The 25,340-nt window shown below is 42.2% G+C and overlaps 1 protein-coding gene across 4 annotated transcripts in view; it reads left to right on the forward strand.

Annotated features, from left to right (window-relative positions):
- The first annotated feature begins 854 nt into the window (after nt 1–854).
- ppp2r3b (protein phosphatase 2, regulatory subunit B'', beta) overlaps nt 855–25,340 on the forward strand; it is a 65,880-nt gene continuing 41,394 nt past the window's right edge. For all 4 annotated transcript variants that reach the window (XM_014163834.2, XM_014163832.2, XM_014163835.2 and 1 more), the window contains exons 1-2: nt 855–999; nt 3,707–4,098. In XM_014163834.2, coding sequence (XP_014019309.1) covers nt 3,730–4,098 — 369 coding nt within the window. In that variant the 5' untranslated portion in view covers nt 855–999; nt 3,707–3,729. The remainder of the gene's footprint in view (nt 1,000–3,706; nt 4,099–25,340) is intronic.

Genomic DNA, 25,340 nt, shown 5'->3' on the forward strand with positions numbered 1-25,340 from the left:
ATGTACACATTACCTCAACTAACTGGTGCCCCCACACATTGAATCTGTACCGGAATCCCCCTGTATATAGTCTTGCTATTTTACAACTGCTCTTTAATTACTTTTACTGCTGCTCATTAATTCCTTTTATTTCTTATTCTTATCCATATATATTTTTTTAACTGCATTGTTGGTTAGGGGCTTTTAAATGTGCATTTCACTGTAAGGTCAACACCTGTTGTATTCGGTGCATATGACTAATACAACTTGATTTGATAATTAACGGGGACTGAGCTAGAGTGGATTTTGTGAGACAAGGGCAGATCCCGAAAGGGCCCGGGTCCGGTCTTTTTACAAAAATGTCTTTAGAGTCCGAATGGTTTGAGCTATAAACTATTAAAAGCTATCTATGAAAAGCTGAGACTCAGGGACTAAACATGTTTTGTTCTACACAAGAGTTGTTAGAAGGTACAGAGTTCTTCTGTCACAAACTCCAAACTCCACACAGTTGTCACTGACTAGTTGGATAATAATTTCCCACTGAGCATTCATATAAATGTATCTTTATCAGGTTTTTGCTATGGCCAACCTTACTTTTATTTATTTACATTTGCTCCTGCACCTAAATATAAATCCAAAATGAGCACCGGAATCTAGTTCGGTCCAAGTAAAGCACTGGACATTTGTCAATAACACTTAGGAAACTCATTAATTGTTTTGTGTTCTACTTGTACCCCTGGTTGTCCTGAAAATAAAATGGCATAACGCTTCATTGTGAGGCTAAATATACGGGCTGGACAGATAAATGAATGTCAGACAAATGAAAAGCCGACTTCTGATGGGGTCTCAGGACTGATAGGGTTAATTAAGTTACGTGGGCACGTTCTTGTTGTCAGAAAGTTCCCGCGTTGTTTGCTCTTCCTGGTTACTTAGGTAGGGAACGAGATCTGGAATTCAAAGTAAACCCCGGTGAAATGAACGCTTCTCTACAATTTGTATCCTGACTATAATAACATACAGGTAATCTTTAAAATGTGAATCTACTTGTATATGGTAGCTAGCTACATACATTTCCTTTCAATGCCTTCATCGTAGCTAGTGGTATTTCGCTTGCATTGCTCCAATTAGCGTAGCAGTTTGTCACGACAGAAGAAGTAACTAGCTGCTGCTGTAGCTATTACGTTATTTGTTTTAATTCTAACGTTGATTAAGTAGCTTGTTATTATGTTGCTTTTCAGTATTAGGAAATGGCTGATGCAACTGTCTAGCTATTTAACTGCTGGATAAATTAGCTAATTGCTGTGATGCTAATTTGCTAACTGCAACAACTAGCTAACGTTTCCGTAGTGACATGAATCTTGACAGGGTTCGTGCAAAAGGTAACGTTAGCTAATTTATCTAACTACGGCTGCTACTAGCCGATTAACTAACTACTGTTGAAGGATGGCGTTTGTTAGCTTGCTTTCTTGCAGTTTACAAACATTAGATACCTATTTGGTTTTCCTTTCGAATGTATCTCTCTGTCTGATACACGAGAGATGAGCTCTAACAAGCTCTCTAGCTACCGCACTAACCCGATAATGGACTAAAGGAGCCTAAAGTTACCCAAGGACCTTAGCTACATGTTCTGTTCAGAGGCAAATTGGCTCTGGCAGCCAAAACAGCTAAATAATCAATCTGAATGTGAATCAATTCTCATTTACAATACGGTTCTAGAGACGTAAAGTACTCTACTTTCAAATCATATTAAAATAATTGTACAAATGCAAAATGTACTTATTGTACACCACAGGAGATTGGTGGCACCTTAATTTGGGAGGACCGGCTTGTGGCAATGGCTGGAGCAGAATTGGTGTAATGGTATTAAATACATCAAACTCATGTTTTTTTATGTGTTTGACTCGATTCCATTTACTCTGTTCCAGACATTATGAGCTGTCCTCCCCTCAGCAGCCTCCACTGCTGTACCCTGTTTTAACAGTTGCAGCCGACAGTAGTTTTCAGTGACAACCTTTGTGGCATCTGTCTTCCGTTTTCGGAGACTCAGATGGCTAATTAGCACAGGCAGTCGATTCTGATTTCTGTCTGTTTTCCATAAAGAAGTGCTGTAACATGGAAATATGCCGTGTGGAAACCCTAACCATATAAAGGTGTGTAGTAATTTAACCTTAAAAAAAACCGTACTGCAAGCGATGAGTCTTAATGTTAGTGCAAGCGTCGGGGCTTTAACAAAACATCTGGCTAACGTTAATGCGTTTGCCGGAAGATACTATCGTCAAGGCGCTAAAGGTAGCGTCTATGAATGGGCTAGCTAACGCATTAATGTTAGTATCCATAGACTATTTAAACTCAACTCCACGATTTAAGCAGCTACTATTGTGAGCGCACTTGAGCTCCGACACCACATAAAAGAAAGTTGGAGGGGAAAAAATAGACTTATTTCAGCATCTAAAGAATAGCCAGCAATTACACACAACATAGTTCTGCGTAATTGCGGTGGAAAGCTAAATAAATATGTAAACACTCAGTTGTATCTATTTTTCAATGTTTCATTATGTTAGTCTGTCTCCACCGTTAGGCACATGTTTCTATAAAGCTGTTTGATATATAAGTTAAAACCCTCTTCAAGTACCATTATGCCACATATAGAAAAATGAGCTAGTTATTTCATTGGATGTATAAATGTGAATTATCCGGTTGGTGTTTCCACTAACTATCAAATATGGTGTTTTAAAAAATATATTTCGACGCTGGGCCAATTGTGCGCCGCCCTATGGGACTCCCAATCACGGCCGGATGTGATGCAGCCTGGATTTGAACTAGGTACTGCAGTGACGCCTCTTGCACTGAGATGCAGTGTCTTAGACCGCTGCGCCACTCGGGATGAGAGGAAGCCTTGTGGCCAGTAGTGGGAGGAGATATAGCGAGTTGGATTTTGGCCAACATTCTGCTTCTCATCATTTGATCTCATTCAGTTTTCTGTTTCCAAAACTAGAATCTGTAACAAATAAAATGTTATTTGTCACATGCACGTGTTTAGCCCATGTCTGCTGGAGTAAGTGTGTGTCAGAGCTGTGTTTAAGTTGACAATGCAAACAATTTAGAATTTAACACATTCGTGTTTCTTATAAAAAGATGTGATGCAGTCAGTCTCTCCTCAACTCTTAGTCAAGAGTAACTGGCATGCATAGTATTAATATTAGCCCCCTGATTACAAACAAGAGCAAGATGTGCCGCTCTGTCCTGGGCCAGCCTCAGCTTAACTAGGTCTTTCTTTGTAGCACTTGGACACATGGCTGGACAATAATCAAGATAAGACAAAACTAGAGCCTGCAGGACTTGCTTTTTGGCGTATGGTGTCAAAAAAGCAGAGCATCTTTATTATGGATATACCTTTCCCCATCTTGACAACCATTGAATATATATGTTTTGACCATGACAGTTTACAATGTAAGGTAACACCAAGTAATTGTCTCCTCAACTTGTTCAACAGCCACACACACCATTCGTTACTAGATTCAGCTGATTTCTAGAGCTTAGGGAATGATCTGTACCAAATACAATGCTTGTAGTTTTAGAGATGTTCAGGACCAGTTTATTACTGGCCACCCATTCCTAAACGTATCTAACGTGATAAAAACTGCCCACTGGTATATCTGAAGGGATCTAGCTAGCCAGCTACGTAGCTGCCCCGCCCATATTCTCTATTTGATTTCTCCATTGACAGGTGCTGTGGTGTCAAAGTAGTAAATGGAGGTTAACAACATGCCATCGCCACAAGTCCTGCAACCGGTGCTTAAAATGAAAGTGGATGAGCTCTTCCTCAACTGGTTGAGTGAGCCAACGACCCAGACGATACTCAAAGACTACCTCGGCCTGATCAAGAGTGGACAGAGCATTGACCTGGGGCTTGGGGACACTAAGGACAAAAGGTCGATGACCTTCAATGAGAACAACAATGTGGCGTCCAAGAGAAGTCTGACGGAGAGGTCTTCTGCACCCCTCGGTGCGCCTTCCAGCTCCCCCTCTACACACACACTACCCTCTGGGAGCAGTGGTAACGCCAGAGTAGTGGGACCCAATGGGAGGGCGCTACGGAGGTCTGTCAGCACTAAAAAGGTAAGGCTGCTGCTCACTAGACTCATTTATCTCAGTCCCACATCATCAACCTATCCTCTAGCCCTAGAAATGTATCTTTGATCTGACATCATTGGATAGGTGTAGCCAATATACAGTGCATTCGGAAAGTATTCAGACTGACTTTTTCCATATTTTGTTATTGTTAGACTTATTCTAAAATTGCTTTAAAAAAAAAATCTCATCAATCTACACACTACCCCATAACGACAAAGCGAAAACAGGTTTTTAGAAATGTTTGCAAATTTAATACAAATAAAAAAAACATACCTTATTTACATAAGTATTCAGACCTTTTGCTGCGAGTCTTTTTAAAATGTATATTTTTGGAGCGTTTCTGTCAATCTTGAGTAAGGACACGCACCTGATTATGCATAGAAGTAGGCCTAGGCTACCTGGCCTGCGTGCAAATGTAGGCCTATAAATGTGCCCATCTGGGGATCTGATACTATTTCTGATTGCCTTAACTCACAATCATTGTGTAGCTTCTCAAAGTAATTTTTTATTTGCCTCAAGCATCAAATTAACATCCATTTTATCAACTAACTACTCAACGTAGCCTATTTGAAAAATCTTTCTAGCGCTCTCCCTTTTGATAACCACTCAGCATGAAAGGGGAAAAATATGTCATGCTCTGATCTGGTGGAAAAGTCATAAAATAGTCCTACCTAATAACTTATCCCTTGTGCAAATAGCTTACAGCTGTGTATGTCTCTCCAGAGCTCACTGGCACTGGGAACTGAGGGCCTAGGATATTTTATACAATATTGCAAGTTTGCTAGCATGAGCTTTGGGCCAGACCAATGTCATGACGTTGACCTGTGGGTAAGGTTTATGACCCCCCCCCCCCCCCCCCCATAAATACCTTTCCTCTCTTGACTCTACTGAAGGACTCTTGAAAAGCCTTTGTTAAACATAGAGAGTCAGGGAACATCAAAAGGGGGGGGGGGCCATATTTCGGTAATCCAACCAGTTGAAAATATGCGTTGGTACTTAATGAATATGATGTCAGTTCGGTTGTCATCTGAGACATTATGACTGATGACAGGACGACATAAACTATATCTGGGAAAGTCTACACATTCTAGTTATCAGATTCACATGGAATTGTTGTGCAATTTAAATGTTTAAATATGAAACTATTTGTGAAAAGATTAAATGTAATTTTAGCTTCCAAATGAGAGAATTGGGTTTTCATAAGGTTAGAGCTCTGCTCAATCAGTGGCCCGCCCCTGTGAAGAGACATTGGTTATAAACTATGAAACGCACCCTTCTCTCCCTCCACTATATAAGCCCTTGACACAAATGTAACCTCCTGTTCTCAGTACGCGAGCCCTGCAGCATCACTTTAAAAGGACTCGGATAATAAGCTGTTCCGGGTACATTAGGGCGACGGTCCGATGTCAGAAGGATTCAGATAATAAGCTGTTCCGAGGATGTGAGGACGACGGTTCCACGTTAAAAGGACTAACATGTCAACTACTCTCTGTAGTAATTTGTGTCTTCATTTTTAATTGTCTGCAGTGCTTAAAACATCAATCTTCATTTCTTTCGGAAAAGTATTCAGCCCCCTTTTCCATATTTTGTTACGTTACAGCCTTATTCTAAAATGGATTCAATAAAACAATTTCCTCAGCAATCTACACACTATCCCATAATGACAAAGCAAAAACAGGTTTTTAGGAATTGTCCGTAGAGATCCGAGACAGGATTGTGTCGAGGCACAGATCTGGGGAAGGGTACTAAAAAAATTCTGCAGCATTTGAAGGTCCCCAAGAGCACAGTGGCCTCAATCATTCTTAAATGGAAGAAGTTTGGAACCACCGAGACTCTTCCTAGAGCTGGCCGCCCAGCCAAACTGCGCAATCTGGGGAGAAGGGCCTTGGTTAGGGAGGTAACCAAGAACCGGATGGTCACTAACAGAGCTCTAGAGAACCTTCCAGTCTGGTGTGTTAGCTGGGTCTGGGACAAAACTGTGACACCAAACTAACACTAGTTTCTAAATATTTAAAACTAGCCAACCGTTTTCATATCATAGACCATGGCTCTCCAACTCTGTTCCTGGAGTGCTACCGTCCTGTAGGCTTTCCCTCCAACCGTAATCTAGCGCACCTGACTCAAATAATTAGCTGGTTGAATCAGGTTAGTTACAACTGGGGTTGGATTGCAAACCAGAGGTTAGCTCTCCAGGTACAGGGTTTGAGAGTCTGGTTACATGCACACAATAATGCAATTTATTGTGCATAGTCAGATTTAATATAATAGTTTGATTAAAACGTTTTCATGCTTTGTAAGAAGAATGATTTCCCTAATAATCCTGTTTTACATGGACACGTCTGAAATCTGGCTACCTGATGGCACTCTGATAAATGCAGAAAATTGTCAATCAAAATAAACGTTCTACCACAGCAACCATGTTATTTTTCTGAAGCATATTTGACTCTGAGTTCAGACGTAAAATGTGTGTGTGAAGTACTTGTGTGTTGTTCCGAACTCACTTCACTCACACTAAAGAGAGCGGCTCACTCGGCTGGTGCTAGCACATGCGCTGATCAAATACACAGCTGTTACGCCGACGTAAGGTGTTTACATGTCCTAATATTTCTAAAGATTATTCAGAACCAGGTCTTTTAATCGGTGTGTGCTTACTTCGTTTTTTACCTTACATCGATTTAAGATGAGCAGTGTAAGGTGTTTATGCAATAGTCCTATAATCTGCCATAATCAGTTTTAATATTGAATTATTACTGTGCATGGGAACATACTCATTGATGGTCAGTTCTTGCATCCATAGCTAAGCTGCGGTTACATTTCTTAAGCCCCATCCTTCAGCTGTTTACCAAAACAAGTGGCGGGGTGGCCGCTTTTGTTGTTTTTTGGAATCCCAGATTGCTGTTTTTAAAAAGTGTTAGACCTAGTTAGTTTATCTGTTTTTATGATACTAAGAGCTATCCTATCAGCAAAGTCCCACATTCCATGATCTTAAGATGGATTGTGAAGCAGTCCCAAGTCCTTTCTTGGGTTCTGGATAGTGACACAAATGCACAAGTCTCTATGTCTCGTTCATTCAGATAATCACACGCATGGTTCTCAAAGCTAAAGAGTGGGTGCAGTGAAAGCAAAACCAATAGTTTCTTAGTATACAACAAGGGACAGTTTTTTTTTTTTTTTAAATTGCCTAGTCTCTAGCCACAACAGTGATTGGCAGAAATTAGAGAAACGCAACAGAACCATTCAGCCTCTGTATCTGTGGATTTCAGTCAGATAATGGTCTTTTCTCAAGGGAGACATCTGTTGGTAATGAATTGCTTGTCATAGGCTCTCCCTCTCTGTGTCTGCTAGGGCTCGGATGATACCAATATCGCGATTCTCATTAGTATCATGGCAAGGAAACAAAACACAAAGCGGATTAACTTCTTTCGGAAAACAGCCCTAATGTTGGAAACGCACATCATTATGTTGTCCAAGCTATAGCACACTATTTTACAGCAGGTTTTTAAAGGACCAAAGAGTTTGGTCTGCTTTGTCTTCATTTTTGCCATTTGAAAAAGTATTGCTGTGAAACGTCAAGAGGTTTGACAGATGTGAAAAGGTGATTTCCACGTCCGTTCTCTTTTTCCCCGAGCTCTTCACTGGTCCTCGGCCCCATTCCCTCCATGTAGCAACTGTTTTGTACAGTCTGTATTTTGTGGCCTGACGTCAGATGCATGTGCCCACAATATGTCACTTCGTATTAAAGTGATTGCTATCGGGTATCAAGTAATGCTCTATTTTAAGCAAGCCACAGGAATTCCAGAATACAAATGCATTCTTCAAAGGATTAGTTAAAAATGCAATTAACGTCATACTGATGCTGCTCAGAACAGCTGATCCAACTTTCACACAAGACATTGATATAGATAGCCTTGGTTTCCCTTGTGCTTGCATTAACTACTCAGAACTGAGCCTGGGTGTGCAGGCAAGGGTGGCAGCAGGCAGCAAATTTGTCCTCTGTAATTTCAGTGAAGAGTAACTCTACACAGATGCTGTTAATTGTCTGAGTAAGTGGCGGTCGATCATTCTTTAGATTTTCTGCTGTGGAGGTTGAGGTTCAGAGAAGGCAATATCTACTAGGCATGACCTGAGGTCTCAATGATTTGACGTGATCAGTGTTCGCCTTCTTTTAATGGGCTGTCGAGGCTACATTCAAACAATCCCTATTCAGTTTCTACAATCACTTGAGTGGTCATTGAACCTGTTTTACTGTGACCCTTCTAAAGCTTTTGGAGCTTGCTCCTGCTCGCTCTCTCGTGAAGTCGGCCACACGTAGGCTAGAACAATTCTAGCCAGCACCCAGCCTCAAGTGGCAACCCAAAAGGAATCAGCCACTACCCATCAATGGTTCCCAACCAAGCATTTTGGAAACAATTCTGACATTGCTAGGATAATGTCTCAGTTAAGTGTAAGACATTGTTTATTTTTCAGGATTCCTAAACAGTAGCTTTAGTTGTATCTTGGAAATTGGATTTAGGGGTATTTTTTTAACCATAAAGTTTTTCTGGCAAAGGGGGGCCAAGGGTCACATTATCGGTTGCCTGACCTATCGGGGCGACCCAAGTGCTAAACTGCATCTCAAGTGCTTTTTATTAGCAAGGCCTTCTTCACCAGAAAATATCCAATCTAGTAACAACTAGTGATGCGCCGATATGACATTTTTGGCTGATATCCGATATTTTCCTTGCCAATAAAAAATGATACCGATATTTAACATTTTAGCTGCCTTTTAAGGATTCTAGTACAGTTAAGTAGTTACACACACGGACGCAGCGGTCTAAGGCACTGCATCTCAGTGCAAGAGGCGTCACTACAGTCTCTGGTTCGAATCCAGGCTGCATCACATCTGGCCGTAATTGGGAGTCCCATAGGGTGGAGCACAATTGGCCAAGCGTAGTCTGGGTTTGGCCGGGGTAGGCCGTCATTTTAAATAAGAATTTGTTCTTAACTGGCTTGCCTGGTTAAATAAAGGTTACACACCACACTAACCAAAAAGTTATTTTGTTGGCATTTACATATGTCCCCATTACCAGTAAAACATAATCAAAACCTATTTCTTTCACTTAGTTGCTGTGCTGTTTCGTTCATTTGTTCAGTCTTTTCATTCTCAACCAGGATTTCATCGTACAAGTCAAGCAGTGAAGTTTCAGCTCTCTGTCCATGGCCTCTCTTCCTCGGTGCGCACTGTCTTGTCCAGCTGTGTCTAACATTTCACGTAAACCCCGTTTCTTGTCTGCATCGAAGTAGCGGTCCTTGTACATAGCATCGAGCATGGTGGCGACACAGTAAAGAGGCTCAGCGAGAATGCCACCGAATTGCTTGTTAACAGCCTGTCGGCAGTTTTGTTGAGCAGGCGGTTCAATTAGAGGTCGACCGATTTAATCGGAATGGCCAATTTTGATTAGTGCCGATTTTAAGTTTTCATAATTTTTTTACACCTTTAAAGTTAAGAACTTTAGTCGGCAGTTAAGAACACATTCTTATTTTCAATGACGGCCTAGGAACGGTGGGTTAACTGCCTTGTTCAGGGGCAGAAAGACAGATTTTTACCTTGTCAGCTCGGATTCATTTTTGCAACCTTCCGATTACTAGTCCAACGCTATAACCACCTGCCTTACATTGCACTCCACGAGGAGCCTGCGTGGCAGGCTGACTACCTGTTACGCGAGGGCAGCAAGAAGCCAAGGTAAGTTGCTAGCTAGCATTAAACTTAACTAGTGATTATGTTAACTACACATGGTGGTTGATATTACTAGTTTAGCGTGTCTTGCGTTGCGTATAATCGATGCGGTGCCTGTTAATTTCTCATCCAATCACAGCCTACTTCGCCAAATGGGTGATGATATAACAAGCGCAATCGTGAAAAAAGCAGTGTCGTTGCACCAATGTGTACTTGACTATAAACATCAATGCCTTTCTTTAAAATCAATGCACAAGTATACATTTTTAAACTTGCATATTTAGTTAATATTGCCTGCTAACATGAATTTCTTATAACTAGGGAAATTGTGTCACTTCTCTTGTGTTCCGTGCAAGCAGTCAGGGTATATACAGCAGTTTGGGCCGCCTGGATTGTTGAACTGTGTGAAGTCCATTTATTCCTAACAAAGACCGTAATTAGTTTGCCAGAATTGTACATAATTATGACATAACATTGAAGGTTGTACAATGTAACAGCAATATTTAGACTTAGGGATGCCATCCGTTAGATAAAATACAGAACAGTTCCGTATTTCACTGAAAGAATAAACGTTTTGTTTTCGAAATGATAGTTTCCGGATTCAACCATATTAATGACCTAAGGCTCGTATTTCTGTGTGTTATTATGTTATAATTAAGTCTATGATTTGATATTTGGTAGAGCAGTCTGACTGAGCGATGGTAGGCAGCAGCAGGCTGGTAAGCATTCATTCAAACAGCACTTTCGTGCGTTTGCCAGCAGCTCTTCGCTGTGCTTCAAGCATTGAGCTGTTTATGACTTCAAGCCTATCAACTCTCGAGATTAGGCTGGTGTAACCAATGTGAAATGGCTAGCTAGTTAGCGGTGTGCGCGCTAATAGCGTTTCAAACGTCACTCGCTCTGAGACTTGGAGTAGTTGTTCCCCTTGCTCTGCAAGGGCCGTGGCTTTTGTGGAGCGATAGGTAACGATGCTTCGAGGGTGGCTGTTGTCGATGTGTTCCTGGTTCGAGCCCAGGTAGGGGCGAGGAGAGGGACGGAAGCTATACTGTTACACTGGCAGTACTAAAGTGCCTATAAGAACATCCAATAGTCAAAGCAATATGAAATACAAATGGTATAGAGAGAAATAGTCCTATAATAACCTCAACCTAAAACGTCTTACCTGGGAATATTGAAGATTCATGTTAAAAGGAACCACCAGCTTTCATATGTTCTGAGCAAGGAACTTAAACGTTAGCTTTTTTACATGACACTTATTGCAATTTTACTTTCTTCTCCAACACTTTGTTTTTGCATTATTTAAACCAAATTGAACATGTTTCATTATTTGAGGCTAAATTGATTTTATTGATGTATTATATTAAGTTAAAATAAGTGTTCATTTAGCATTGTTGTAATTGTCATTATTACAAATAAATGTAATAAATCGTCAGATTAATCCTTATCGTTTTTTTTTGGTCCTCCAATAATCGGTATCGGCGTTAAAAAATCATAATCGGTCGACCTCTAGTTTCAATGCCATGACAGAGGGTATCATGTCTACTTCAGGTGCAGTTGATGAGCTTATTTCTCGAGTCAGTTGTTTGAATGGAGTGTGTTCATGTTTCAAACATGTTCTCAAATGCCATTGAAATGGCAGCAGCGGTATGACAACCAGCACGTTCATGAGCGTGCAATACGACTTCTCAGTACGAAATCTTCAACGACCCACTGTGCTGTCAGACTCAGCATGCTCATGGGGCCTATATCGCTGGTCCAAATGTCAGTCGTGAAGCTAATAGCAGTGACTCTTCTACTGTGCAACTCCGGTAGGGCAACGTCTGAAAAATAGCACACTTGGTAGTGTGTACCGGTGCTCGACCAGTCGGTGAAAGCCAACGTCACCCACGACAGAGAACGGTTGATTGTCAAGGGCCATGAATTCCAATATCTTGGCGTTAATGGATTTCGCCTTTGAGTGGTCTCGCTGAAATTTTCTTACTCTGTCAAACGACTGCTCAACTTGTTGACTGCTCGACCCATACAGCAGACATTGTGGGCTAAGTTAGGAATGCTGTGTTGCATGTTTAGCGCAAAATTTTACGTGGCGCCATTACGTAATGTTCCTACATTTATATAGATGTGCACATCAGCTTTGAACGGTTTTGCACATTTGCGTTAAACTAGATATCAGGCCGATGTTGGCATTTTTAGCTAATATCGTCCGATTCCAATATGTTCACTGATATATCATGCATCCCTAGTAACAACAGTGTCATTACGGCAGCTAAGTGCTTGTTCAGTTCTCAATGGCTAGGCCTATATCTATTCTATTCTGAAACACTATTTCAGTATAGAGGCTTTATTGGCATGGGAAACATATGTTAACATTGTCAAAGCAAGTGAAGTAGATAATAATTCAATTATCGGGCTGACTCTTCTCTGTATATGTCAATGATGTTGCTCTTGCTGCTGGTGATTCACTGATCCACCTCTACGCAGATGACACCATTCTGTGTACATCTGGCCCTTCTTTGGACACTGTGTTAACAAACCTCCAAACGAGCTTCAATGCCATAACACTCCTTCCGTGGCCTCCGACTGCTCTTAAATTCAAGTAAAACTAAACGCATGCTCTTCAACCGATTGCTTCCCGCCCGACTAGCATCACTACCCTGGACGGTTCTGACTTAGAATATGTGGACAACTACAAATACCTAGGTGTCTGGTTAGACTGTAAACTCTCCCTCCAGACTCACATTAAGCATCTCCAATCCAAAATTAAATCTAGAATCGGCTTCCTATTTTACCACAAAGCCTCCTTCACTCATGCTGCCAAACATACCCTCGTAAAACTGACTATCCTACCAATTCTTGACTTCGGCGATGTCATTTACAAAATAGCCTCCAACACTACTCAGCAAACTGGATGTAGTCTATCACAGTGCCATCGTTTTGTCACCAAAGCCCCATATACTACCCACCACTGCGACCTATATGCTCTCGTTGGCTGGCCCTCGCTACAGATTCGTTGTCAGACCCACTGGCTCCAGGTCATCTAAGTCTCTGCTATGTAAAGCCCCACCTTATCTCAGCTCACTGGTCACCATAGCAACATCCACCCGTAGCACGCGCTCCAGCAGGTATATTTCACTGGTCATCCCCAAAGCCAACACCTGCTTTGGCTGCCTTTCCTTCCAGTTCTCTGCTGCCAATGACTGGAGTGAATTGCAAAAATCACTGAAGCTGGAGACCTCTCTCCATCTCTAACCATCAGCTGTCAGAGCATCTTACCGATCACTGCACCTGTAAATAGCACACCCAACTACCTGATCCCCATATTATTACTTCCCCTTTTGCTCTTTTGCACATCATCATCTGCACATCTATCACTCCAGTGTTAATGCTAAATTGTAATTATTTTGCCTCTATGGCCTATTTATTGCCTTGCATCCCTAATCTTACTACATTTGCACACACTGTACATAGATGTTTCAATTGTAGTATTGACTGTACGTTTGTTTATCCCATGTGTAACTCTGTTGTTTTTGTCGCACTGCTTTGCTTTATCTTGTCCAGGTCGCAGTTGTAAATGAGAACTTGTTCTCAACTGGCCTACCCTGTTAAATAAAGGTGAAAAAATAAAATAAACAATACAAATGTACTCTAAACATTACACTCACAGAAGTTCCAAAAGAATTAAGACATTTTGAATTTCATTGTCTATTTACAATGATATGTGTTGTAAGGATGTGCAATTATTTAAAGTGAAAATAAATAAACAAATAAATATGGGTATTTACGATGGTGTTTGTTACAATGGTGCCCTTTTCTTGTGGCAACAGGTCACAGTTTGCTGCTGTGATGGCACGCTGGGGTATTTCACCCAGTAGATATGGGAGTTTATCAAAATTGGGTTTGTTTTTGAGTTCTTTGGATCTGTGTAATCTAAGGGAAATATGTGTGTCTCATATGGTCAAATATTTGGCAGGAGGTTAGGAAGTGCAGCTCAGTTTCCACCTCATTTTGTGGGCAGTGTGCACATAGCCTGTCTTCTCTTGAGAACCAGGTCTGCCTGCGGCAGTCTTTCTCAATAGCAAGGCTATGCTCACTGAGTCTGTACATAGTCAAAGCTTTCCTTAAGTTTGGGTCAGTCACAGTGGTCAGGTATTCTGCCACTGTGTACTCTCTGTTTGGGGCCAAATAGCATTTGAGTTCGCTCTTTTTATTTATTATTTATTTTTTTCTTTCCAATGTGTCAAGTAATTATATTTTTATTTTCTCATGATTTGGTTGGGTCTAATTGTGTTGCTGTCCTGTGGCTCTGTGGGGTCTGTTTGAACAGAGCCCCAGGACCAGCTTGCTTAGGGGACTCTTTTGCAGGTTCATCTCTCTGTAGGTGATGGCTTTGTTATGGAAGGTTTGGGAATCATTTATTTTTAGGCGGTTGTAGAATTTAACGGCTCTTTTCTGGATTTTGAAAATTAGCGGGTATTGGCCTAATTCTGCTCTGTATGCGTATTTGGTGTTTTATGTTGTACACGGAGGATATTTTTGCAGAATTTTACATGCAGAGTCTCAATTTGGCGTTTGTCCCATGTTGTGAATTCTTGGTTGGTGAGCGGATCCCAGACCTCCACAACCATAAAGGGCAATGGGTTCTGTAACTGATTGAAGTATTTTTAAGCCAGATCCTAATTGGGATGTCAAATTTTATGTTCCTTTTGGTGGTATAGAAGGCCCTTCTTGTCTCTCAGATATTTCACACAGCTTTGTGGAAGTTAGCTGTGGCGCTGATGTTTATGCCGAGGTATGTATATATTTTTTTTGTGTGTGCTCTAGGGCAATGGAATTTGTGGTCCTGGCGACTGGACTTTTTTTGGAACACTTTTCGTCTTACTGAGATTTACTGTCAGGGCCCAGGTCTGACAAAATCTGTGCAGAAGATCTAGGTGCTGCTGTAGGCCCTCTGTGGTTGGTGACAGAAGCACCAGATCGTCCGCAAACAGTTGACATTTGACTTCAGATTCTAGTAGGGTGAGGCCGGGTGCTGCAGACTGTTCTAGTGCCCTCGCCAATTCGTTGAGGTTGGTAGGTAGAAGAGGGTGGGGCTTAAGCTGCATCCCTGTCTCACCCCACGGCCCTGTGGAAATAAATGTTTTTTTTTGGCAATTTTAACTTGTTGTTTGTGTACATGGATTTTATGTCGTATGTTTTTTCCCAACACAACTTTCCATCAATTTGTATAGCAGACCCTCATGCCAAATTGAGTCGAAGGCTTTTTTAAAAATCAACAAAGCATGAGAAGTCTTTGTTTTGGTTTGTCAATTATGGGGTGCAGGGTGAATACGTGGTCTGTCGTACGGTAATTTGGTAAAAAGCCAATTTGACATTTGCTCAGTACATTGTTTTCACATAATAAATGTACAAGTCTGCTCTTAATTATAAGGCAGAGGATTTTCCCAAGGGCACTGATGACTCATATCCCGCGGTAGTTATTGGGGTCAAATTCATTTCCTTTTGTGGATTTGGGTGATCAGTCCTTTGTTCCAAATATTGGGGAAGATGCCAGAGCTAAAGATGTTGAAGAGTTTAAGTATAGCCAATTGGAATTTGTTGTCTATTATATTTTATCATTTCATTGAGGATACCATCAACACCACAGGCCTTTTTGGGTTGAAGGGTTTGTATTTTGTTTTGTAGTTCATTCAATGTAATTGGACAAGCCAGTGGGTTCTGGTTGTCTTTTAATAGTTGATTCTAAGATTTGTATTTGATCATGTATATGTTTTTGCTGTTTGTTATAGGGCCAAAAAGATTGGAGAAGTGGTTTACCCATACATCTGTGTTTTGGATATACACTGCTCAAAAAAATAAAGGGAACACTTAAACAACACAATGTAACTCCAAGTCAATCACACTTCTGTGAAATCAAACTGTCCACTTAGGAAGCAACACTGATTGACAATAAATGTCACATGCTGTTGTGCAAATGGAATAGACAACAGATGGAAATTATAGGCAATTAGCAAGACACCCTCAATAAAGGAGTGGTTCTGCAGGTGGGGACCACAGACCACTTCTCAGTTCCTATGCTTCCTGGCTGATGTTTTGGTCACTTTTGAATGCTGGCGGTGCTTTCACTCTAGTGGTAGCATGAGACGGAGTCTACAACCCACACAAGTGGCTCAGGTAGTGCAGCTCATCCAGGATGGCACATCAATGCGAGCTGTGACAAGAAGGTTTGCTGTGTCTGTCAGCGTAGTGTCCAGAGCATGGAGGCGCTACCAGGAGACAGGCCAGTACATCAGGAGACGTGGAGGAGGCCGTAGGAGGGCAACAACCCAGCAGCAGGACCGCTACCTCCGCCTTTGTGCAAGGAGGAGCAGGAGGAGCACTGCCAGAGCCCTGCAAAATGACCTCCAGCAGGCCACAAATGTGCATGTGTCTGCTCAAACGGTCAGAAACGGACTCCATGAGGGTCCGACGTCCACAGGTGGGGGTTGTGCTTACAGCCCAACACCGTGCAGGACGTTTGGCATTTGCCAGAGAACACCAAGATTGGCAAATTCACCACTGGCGCCCTGTGCTCTTCACAGATGAAAGCAGGTTCACACTGGGCACATGTGACAAACGTGACAGAGTCTGGAGACGCCGTGGAGAACGTTCTGCTGCCTGCAACATCCTCCAGCATGACCGGTTTGGCGGTGGGTCAGTCATGGTGTGAGGTGGCATTTCTTTGGGGGGCCGCACCGCCCTCCATGTACTCGCAAGAGGTAGCCTGACTGCCATTAGGTACCGAGATGAGATCCTCAGACCCCTTGTGAGACCATATGCTGGTGCGGTTGGCCCTGGGTTCCTTCTAATGCAAGACAATGCTAGACCTCATGTGGCTGGAGTGTGTCAGCAGTTCCTGCAAGAGGAAGGCATTGATGCTATGGACTGGCCCGCCCGTTCCCCAGACCTGAATCCAATTGAGCACATCTGGGACATCATGTCTCGCTCCATCCACCAACACCACGTTGCACCACAGACTGTCCAGGAGTTGGCGGATGCTTTAGTCCAGGTCTGGGAGGAGATCCCTCAGGAGACCATCCGCCACCTCATCAGGAGCATGCCCAGGCGTTGTAGGGAGGTCATACAGGCACGTGGAGGCCACACACACTACTGAGCCTCATTTTGACTTGTTTTAAGGACATTACATCAAAGTTGGATCAGCCTGTAGTGTGGTTTTCCACTTTCATTTTGAGTGAGACTCCAAATCCAGACCTCCATGGGTTGATAAATTGGATTTCCATTGATTTATTTTTGTGATTTTTGTCAGCACATTCAACTATGTAAAGAAAAAAGTATTTAATAAGATTATTTCTTTCATTCAGATCTAGGATGTGTTGTTTTAGTGTTCCCTTTAATTTTTGAGCAGTATATAACTCTTTGTTTATTGTTTTCCAATTTTCCCAGAAGTGGTTAGTCTATGGATTCTTCAATTATATTGAGCTGATTTCTGACGTGCTGTTCCTTTTTCCGTAGTCTCTTTCTGTATTGTTTTAGTCATTCATAGGCTTAGGTTTTCTGGGTCTATGTTTTTGGTTGGATAGGTTTCTCAATTTCTTTCTTAGGTTTTTGCATTCTTCATTAAACCATTTGTCATCGTACATTTTCTTTTGTTTTCTTATTTCACTGACTGTAACCTGGACCTAACCAAAACATTTTTTTTCTTGTTTTAGCCTACTTGACGCAGTGGTGACAACGCCCACGGTAAAGTGTAGACTTTACCGTGAAATGCTTACTTACAAGCCCTTAACCAACAGTGCAGTTCAAGAAGAAAATATTTACAAAGTAGGCTAAAATAAAAAGTTACAGAATAACAATTACAAGGCTATATACAGAGGGCACCACTACCGAGTCAGTGTACAGGCAAGTTGAGGTAATCTGTACATGTAGGTGGGGCGAAGTGACTATGCATAGGTAACAAACAAACAGCGAGTAGCAGCAGTGTACGAGGGGGGGGGGGGGTGTGTCACTGTAAATTGTCCAGTGGCGATTTTTATGAATTGTTCAGCAGTCTAATGGTTTGGGGGTAGAAGCTGTTGAGGAGCCTTTTGGTGCTAGACTTGGCGCTCCAGTACTGCTTGCCGTGCGGTAGCAGAGAAAACCATCTATAACTTGGGTGACAGTAGTCTCTGACAATTTGATGGGCTTTCCTCTGACACCGCCTATTATATACAGTTGAAGTCGGAAGTTTACGTACGCCTTAGCCAAATACATTTAAACTCGGTTTTTCACAATTCCTAACATTGAATCATTGTAAAAATTCCCTGTCTTAGGTCAGTTAGGATCACAACTTTATTTTAAGAATGTGAAATGTCAGAATAATAGTTGAGTGATTTATTTCAGCTTTTATTTATTTCATCACATTCCCAGTGGGTCAGAAGTTTACATACACTCAATTAGTATTTGGTAGCATTGCCTTTAAATTGTTTAACTTGGGTTGAACGTTTCGTGTAGCCTTCCACAAGCTTCCCGCAATAAGTTGGGTGAATTTTGGCCCATTCCTCCTGACAGGGCTGGTGTAACTGAGTCAGGCTTGTAGGCCTCCTTGCTCGCACATACTTTTTCAGTTCTGCCCACAAATTTTCTATAGGATTGAGGTCAGGGCTTTGTGATGGCCACTCCAATACCTTGACTTTGTGGTCCTTAAGCCATTTTGCCACAACTTTGGAAGTATACTTGGGGTCATTGTCCATTTGGAAGACCTATTTGCGACCAAGCTTCAACTTCCTGACTGATGTCTTGAAGTTGCTTCAATATATCCATATAATTTTCCTTTCTCATGATGCCATCTATTTTGTGAAGTGCACCAGTCCCTCCTGCAGCAAAGCACCCCCACAACACGATGCTGCCACCCGCGTGCTTCACGGTTGGGATGGTGTTCTTCAGCTTGCAAGCCTCCTCCTTTTTCCTCAACATAACGATGGTCATTATGACCAAACAGTTCTATTTTTGGTTCATCAGACCAGAGGACATTTCTCCAAAAAGTACAATCTTTGTCCCCATGTGCAGTTGCACACTAGTCTGGCTTTTTTTATGGTGGTTTTGGAGCAGTGGCTTCTTCCTTGCTGAGCGGCCTTTCAAGTTATGCCAATATTGGACTAGTTTTACTGTGGATATAGATACTTTTTTACCTGTTTCCTCCAGCATCTTCACAAGGTCCTTTGGTGCTGTTCTGGGATGGATTTGCACTTTTCGCACCACCAAAGTACATTCATCTCTAGTAGACAGACCACGTCTCCTTCCTGAGCGATATGACGGCTGCGCAGTCCCATGGTGTTTATACTTGCGTACTATTGTTTGTACAGATGAACGTTGTACCTTCAGGCATTTGGAAATTGCTCACAAGGATGAACCAGACTTGTGGAGGTCTACAATTCTTTTTCTGGGGTCTTGGCTGATTTTCTTTAGATTTTTCCCTTGATGTCAAGCAAAGAGGCACTGAGTTTGAAGGTAGGCCTTGAAATACAATCACAGGTACACCTCCAGTTGACTCAAATTATATCAATTAGCCTAACACGAAGCTTCTAAAGCCATGACATCATTTTCAGGAATTTTCCAAGCTGTTTAAAGGCACAGTCAACTTAATCTATGTAAACTTCTGACCCACTGGAATGGTGATTAAGTGAAATAATCTGTCTAACCAATTGTTGGAAAAATGACTTGTGTCATGCACGAAGTAGATGTCCTAACCGACTTGTCAAAACTATAGTTTGTTAACCTCTATGGGCTAGGTGGGACGCTTGCGTCCCACCTACTCAACAGCCAGTTGAATCCTGTGGCGCGTTATTCAAATACCTTAGATATGATATTACTTCAATTTTTAAAAAATATGACTATTTTACTCCATTTTAAAGATAACATCTCGTTAATCTAACCACACTGTCCGATTTCAAAAAGGCTTTACAACGAAAGCAAAACATTAGATTATGTCAGCAGAGTACCCAGCCAGAAATAATCAGACACCCATTTTTCAAGCTAGCATATAATGTCACATAACCTCAAACCACAGCTAAATGTAGCACTAACCTTTGATCTTCATCAGATGACAACCCTAGGACATTATGTTATACAATACATGCATGTTTTGTTCAATCAAGTTCATATTTATATCAAAAACCAGCTTTTTACATTAGCATGTGACTAGCATTCCCACTGAACACTGCCGGTGAATTTACTAAATTACTCACGATAAACGTTCACAAAAAGCATAACAATTATTTTAAGAATTATAGATACAGAACTCCTCTATGCACTCGATATGTCCGATTTTTAAAATAGCTTTTCGGTGAAAGCACATTTTGCAATATTCTCAGTAGATAGCCCGGCATCACAGGGCTAGCTATTTAGACACCCAGCAAGTTTAGCACTCATCAAAGTCAGATTTACTATAATAAAAATGTTATTACCTTTGTTGTCTTCGTCAGAATGCACTCCCAGGACTTCTACTTCAATAACAAATGTTGGTTTGGTCTAAAATAATCCGTTATATCCAAACAGCGGCGTTTTGTTCGTGCGTTCTAGACACTATCCTAAAGGGTAAATAAGGGTGACGAGCATGGCGCAATTCGTGACAAAAGAATTCTAAATATTCCATTACCGTACTTCGAAGCATGTCAACCGCTGTTTAAAATCAATTTTTATGCCATTTTTCTCATAAAAAAAGCGATAATATTCCGACCGGGAATCTGCGTATAGATAAACAGACAAAGGAAAAGAAAGCATTCGGTCGAAGCGGGCACGCGCCTAAGCCCATAGTACTCTGAGTGGCCACTTGCCAAAAGCGATAGTGTTTCAGCCAGAGCCTGCCTCGATATCGTTCAACTTTTTCCCGGGCTCTGAGACCCTATGGAAGACGTAGGAAGTGTCACGTTATTGCACAGATCCTGAGTCTTCAATAAAAAGAGCCAAGATGAAACACTACTTCTCAGACAGGCCACTTCCTGCTTGAAATCTTCTCAGGTTTTGGCCTGCCATAGGAGTTCTGTTATACTCACAGACACCATTCAAACAGTTTTAGAAACTTTAGGGTGTTTTCCATCCAAAGCCAATAATTATATGCATATTCTAGTTACTGGGCAGGAGTAGTAACCAGATTAAAATCGGGTACGTTTTTTTTATCCAGCCGTGTCAATACTGCCCCCTAGCCCTAACAGGTTTTAACAAGAAATTTGTAGAGTGGTTGAAATACTTAGGTTGGAGTCATTAATACTCGTTTATGTAAACTTCCGACTTCAACTCCTGGATGGCAGGAAGCTTGACCCCAGTGATGTACTGGGCCTTTCGCACTACCCTCTGTAGAGTCTTATTGTCAGATGCTGAACAGTTTCCATTCCAGGCAGTGATGCAACTGGTCAGGATGCTCTCGATCCTTTTGAGGATCTGGGGGCTCATGCCAAATCTTTTCAGTCTCCTCGGGGGGGGGGGGGGGGGAAAGGTTTTGTCGTGCCCTCTGCACGACTGTCTTGGTATGTTTGGACCATGATAGTTCGTTGGTGATGTGGACACCAAGGAACTTGAAACTCTCGACCAGCTCCACTACAGCCCCGTTGATGTTAATGGTGGCCTGTTCGGCCCGCCTTTTCAGTAATCATTTAGGTAAGCTACCTTCGCTTTCTTGGGCACAGGGACTATGGTGGTCTGCTTTTAACATGTAGGTATTACAGACTCGGTCAGGGAGAGGTTGTAATGTCAATGAAGACACTTGACAGTTGCTTTGAGTACACGTCCTGGTAATCCGTCTGGCCCAGCGGCTTTGTGAATGTTGACCTTTTTAAAGGTTTTGTTCACATCGGCTACCGAGAGCTTTATCACAGTCATCCAGAACAGCTGGTGCTCTCGTGCATGCTTCAGTGTTGCTTGCCTCAAAGCGAGCATAAAAGGCATTTAGCTCGTCTGGTAGGCTCACGTCACTGGGCAGCTCGCTTCTGGGTTTCCCTTTGTAGTCCGTAATAGTTTTCAAGCCCTGCCACATCCGACGAGCATCAGAGCCGGTGTAGTAGGATTGAATCTTAATCCTGTACTGACTTTTTGCTTGTTTGATGGTTCGTCTGAGGGCATAGCGGGATTTCTTATAAGCGTCCGGATTAGTTTCCCGCTCCTTGAACGCGGTAGCTCTAGCCTTTAGCTCGATGCGGATGTTGTCTGTAATCCATGGCTTCTGGTTGGGATATGTACGTACAGTCACTGTGGGGACGATGTCATCGATGCACTTATTGATGAAGCCGATGACTGAGGTGGTGTATTCCTCAATGCCATTGGATGAATTCCAGAACATATTCCAGTCTGTGCTAGCAAAACAGTCCTGTAGTGTAGCATCCGCGTCATCTGACCACTTCCGTGTTGGGCGAGTCACTGGTACTTCCTACTTTAGTTTTTGCTTGTAAGCAGGAATCAGTAATCAGGATAGAATTATGGTCAGATTTGCCAAATGGAAGGTGGCAAATGGAGCTTTGTATGCATCTCTGTGTGTGGAGTAAAGGTGGTCTAGGATTTTTTTTTTCCCCCCCTGGTTGCACATGTGAAATGCTGGTAAAAATGTGGTAAAACTGATTTTGTTTGCCTGCATTAAAGTCCCCGGCCACAAGGAGCGCCGCTTCTGGGTGAGCATTTTTTTTTCTTTGCTTATGGCCTTATAGAGTTGGTTGAGAGCGGTCTTAGTGCCAGCTTCGCTTTGTGGTTGTAAATAGACAACTACGAATAATACAAATGCGGTTGTTAAGTCATCACCCGTTTGGCGAATTAGGCTGTGATTCAATGATAAATTAACAGGCACCGCATTGATTATTTGCGACGCAGAACAAGCTAGTTAAACTAGTAATATCATCAACCATGTGTAGTGAACTAGTGATTATGTTAAGATTGATTTTTTTTTTTATAAGTTTAATGCTAGCTAGCAACTTACCTTGGCTCCTTGCTGCACTCGCGTAACAGGTGGTCAGCCTGCCACAGTCTCATCGTGGAGTGCAATGTAATCGGCCGTAATTACCGATTTGTTATGAAAACATGAAATCGGCCCTAATTAATCGGCCGACCTTTAATTAGGAGTTTACTCGCTCGCCTACGGATTCTCAGAAGGATCCCCGATCTGCGTCCCCTTTTCCGGTATCTTTTCTTCACGCAAAAGGCGTGGATCTGAGCTTGTTCCAGTGAAAGCAGGATATCCTTCTCGTTGGACTTGTTATAGGAAAAAGTTTCTTCCAGTCCGCGGTGAGTAATCTCTTTCTGATGTCCAGAAGTTATTTTCGGTCATAAGAGACGGTAGCAGCAACATTATGTACACAATAACTAAAAAAAATAGGTTATGCAAAAAAAAATAACAAAATTGCACAATTGGTTGGGAGAATGTAAAACGTCAGCCATGTTCTTCGTCGCCATCTTTTCAAAGGCCTATGGGCTACGTCAAACCCAGAGTTTTTCTTGATCAGGTCATTTTGGTCACGAAAACCTGATCTGTGTATCATTAGCTCAATAGCAGTTAGGCTAGTTCCAGTCGTTGATGTAGGCCACCTAGCCCTTGGCTCCAGTTAGTCGCCACGTTGGCCATATGGATTTTCCCCTAAACCTCAATGATGAGTGTCATTCTTGCTACTTCCTTATCACTCTTTTATGCAAGCCAGCTGATCCTGCTCACATCATGTTCCTCTAGCAGGCCCTTCCCTAACACCCACCATGTATGTCGGTGAAATGGGCCCTATTTTTGTCTTGGGTTCATATGGATTCTCAAATCCCTGTCTCAGCCATAAGATTGGCGAGGATTGAGCTGGAGCTTGCTCGATTCCATGTACAGACTACGCTGCTATTGTTTTGTATTGACTTTCTCCCGCTGTTGGGTCAGAGGGGTCACTTGCTCACTCTCGCTCGTTTTCTCTCGCTCGTTTTCTCTCGCTCGTTTTCTCTCGCTCGTTTTCTCTCACAAAAATCTCTAACATTACGCAACAAGCTCTCACTGAGAGCATGGTATACTGTTTCCTGTTCATATTTAGAGCCTTCAGATTAGACAGGTTGGTGGGTGGACTCACTGTGTAAGAATGTGTTTATTTGTGTTTGACTTGGTCTCTATATAGTGTACCATGTCTACTTTTGTCTCTCTATGCAATAGTTTTTATTTAATTGAACGTTTTTTTGTGTCTTCATATTTTGGCAACCAGGGTAGGCTTTAGCCTTTCAACAGCAGAGCAGACAAAAGCCCAAGGCTGAATTGGTGAGTGGTGCCATTGTTAAGTAGTTTTGGCCTCTGTGTGCATGTCTGCGTGAGTGTGTGTGAGAGTGGCACTGTTGGCACTGACAGCTGTCCTCTCCAGTGAAGGCCCATCTGATTCTCCCAGTCAGTCCAGTAGTACTCAGTACCAGAGCTCACTGGTACAACAGAGAGACTTCTCGCTCTTCCTCTCTGTGTTCCATTTTCCAAAGAGAGGCTGTGTCCTAAAGTATGAACGAACAGATCATTATCACAGAATAATACCTCTGTTTAGGAAACAACTTCAGATTATGGCTCTCGCTAATGCAAACACTGACAGAGTATGTGTGTGTGTGCTGACAGTTTCATGTGCTCAGTTTGTTTGAGTCCTCGTGTTTTCCTTTCGTGTTTGTGACGAGCGTAGAGGGACAACAAAAGGCAGATGGCGTGAAAAGGCTTCACAAATGGCTTATCAAACTGCTGCCGTATCCTGCTATTGGGGGACAACAGGAACTAGGTTTGTGCTGAAACCAGTGGAAGAATGTGGACTCTGTGATCCCGTCATCTAAAAATACTTATCATTTTAGCCCGGCTGTGCTTTTCTATTCACACCCTGCATTTTTACACACCACAACCACACTGTATTCACACACACACACACACACACACACACAGAGCTCAAGTCATTTTCAGCCTAATTAGATTTGTTTCAGAGAACAACAACTGGCGTTTATAAAAACATCTCTCCTCTTGAACGCACCCCTCCTCCACGCCTAGGCTGCCTAGTGCCGTTGGATCAGCACGTTTATGGGGAATTGATGTAATTGCTGTCAGTCCAGGACAGGAGGCGGATGTTTGCGCAAGCACTAAAGATGCATACTTGTTTCTCCAGATCTGGTGTCTTAGGTTGCCCAAACAGTGCTCGCTGGTGCTTTTAATAGGCAGAGACTGGTTCGGCCATCATTCTTTGAAATTCAACACTTCCCCTTCCATACAGCCGGCTAGGGCCCGTCAACTATAATAAGACGTGGAATGGATGGCAGCCCAAGCCTGTGAAGGGAAGGCAAAACAAAGGAAGACCATACAATGTGATGCACAGAGGAAAACTAAGGCTTTTCTTTTCCCACTTTTTGTGAGTTGTCACAAGTTTTGATGGCTTCTCCTATCGTCCTCATCGGCTCAAGTTTTTTTTTTACACATATTCATCCCTCAGAAAAAGGTGTGCCCTGCCTACATGTATTTTGAAGTTGGTTAAATATACCTTTTTAATATGACGGAGGCCCACTAATGAATCTGGCTGCT

The sequence above is a fragment of the Salmo salar genome, chromosome 21 (assembly GCF_965601325.2).
Source record: "Salmo salar chromosome 21, fSalSal1, whole genome shotgun sequence".
Taxonomy (NCBI): domain Eukaryota; kingdom Metazoa; phylum Chordata; class Actinopteri; order Salmoniformes; family Salmonidae; genus Salmo; species Salmo salar.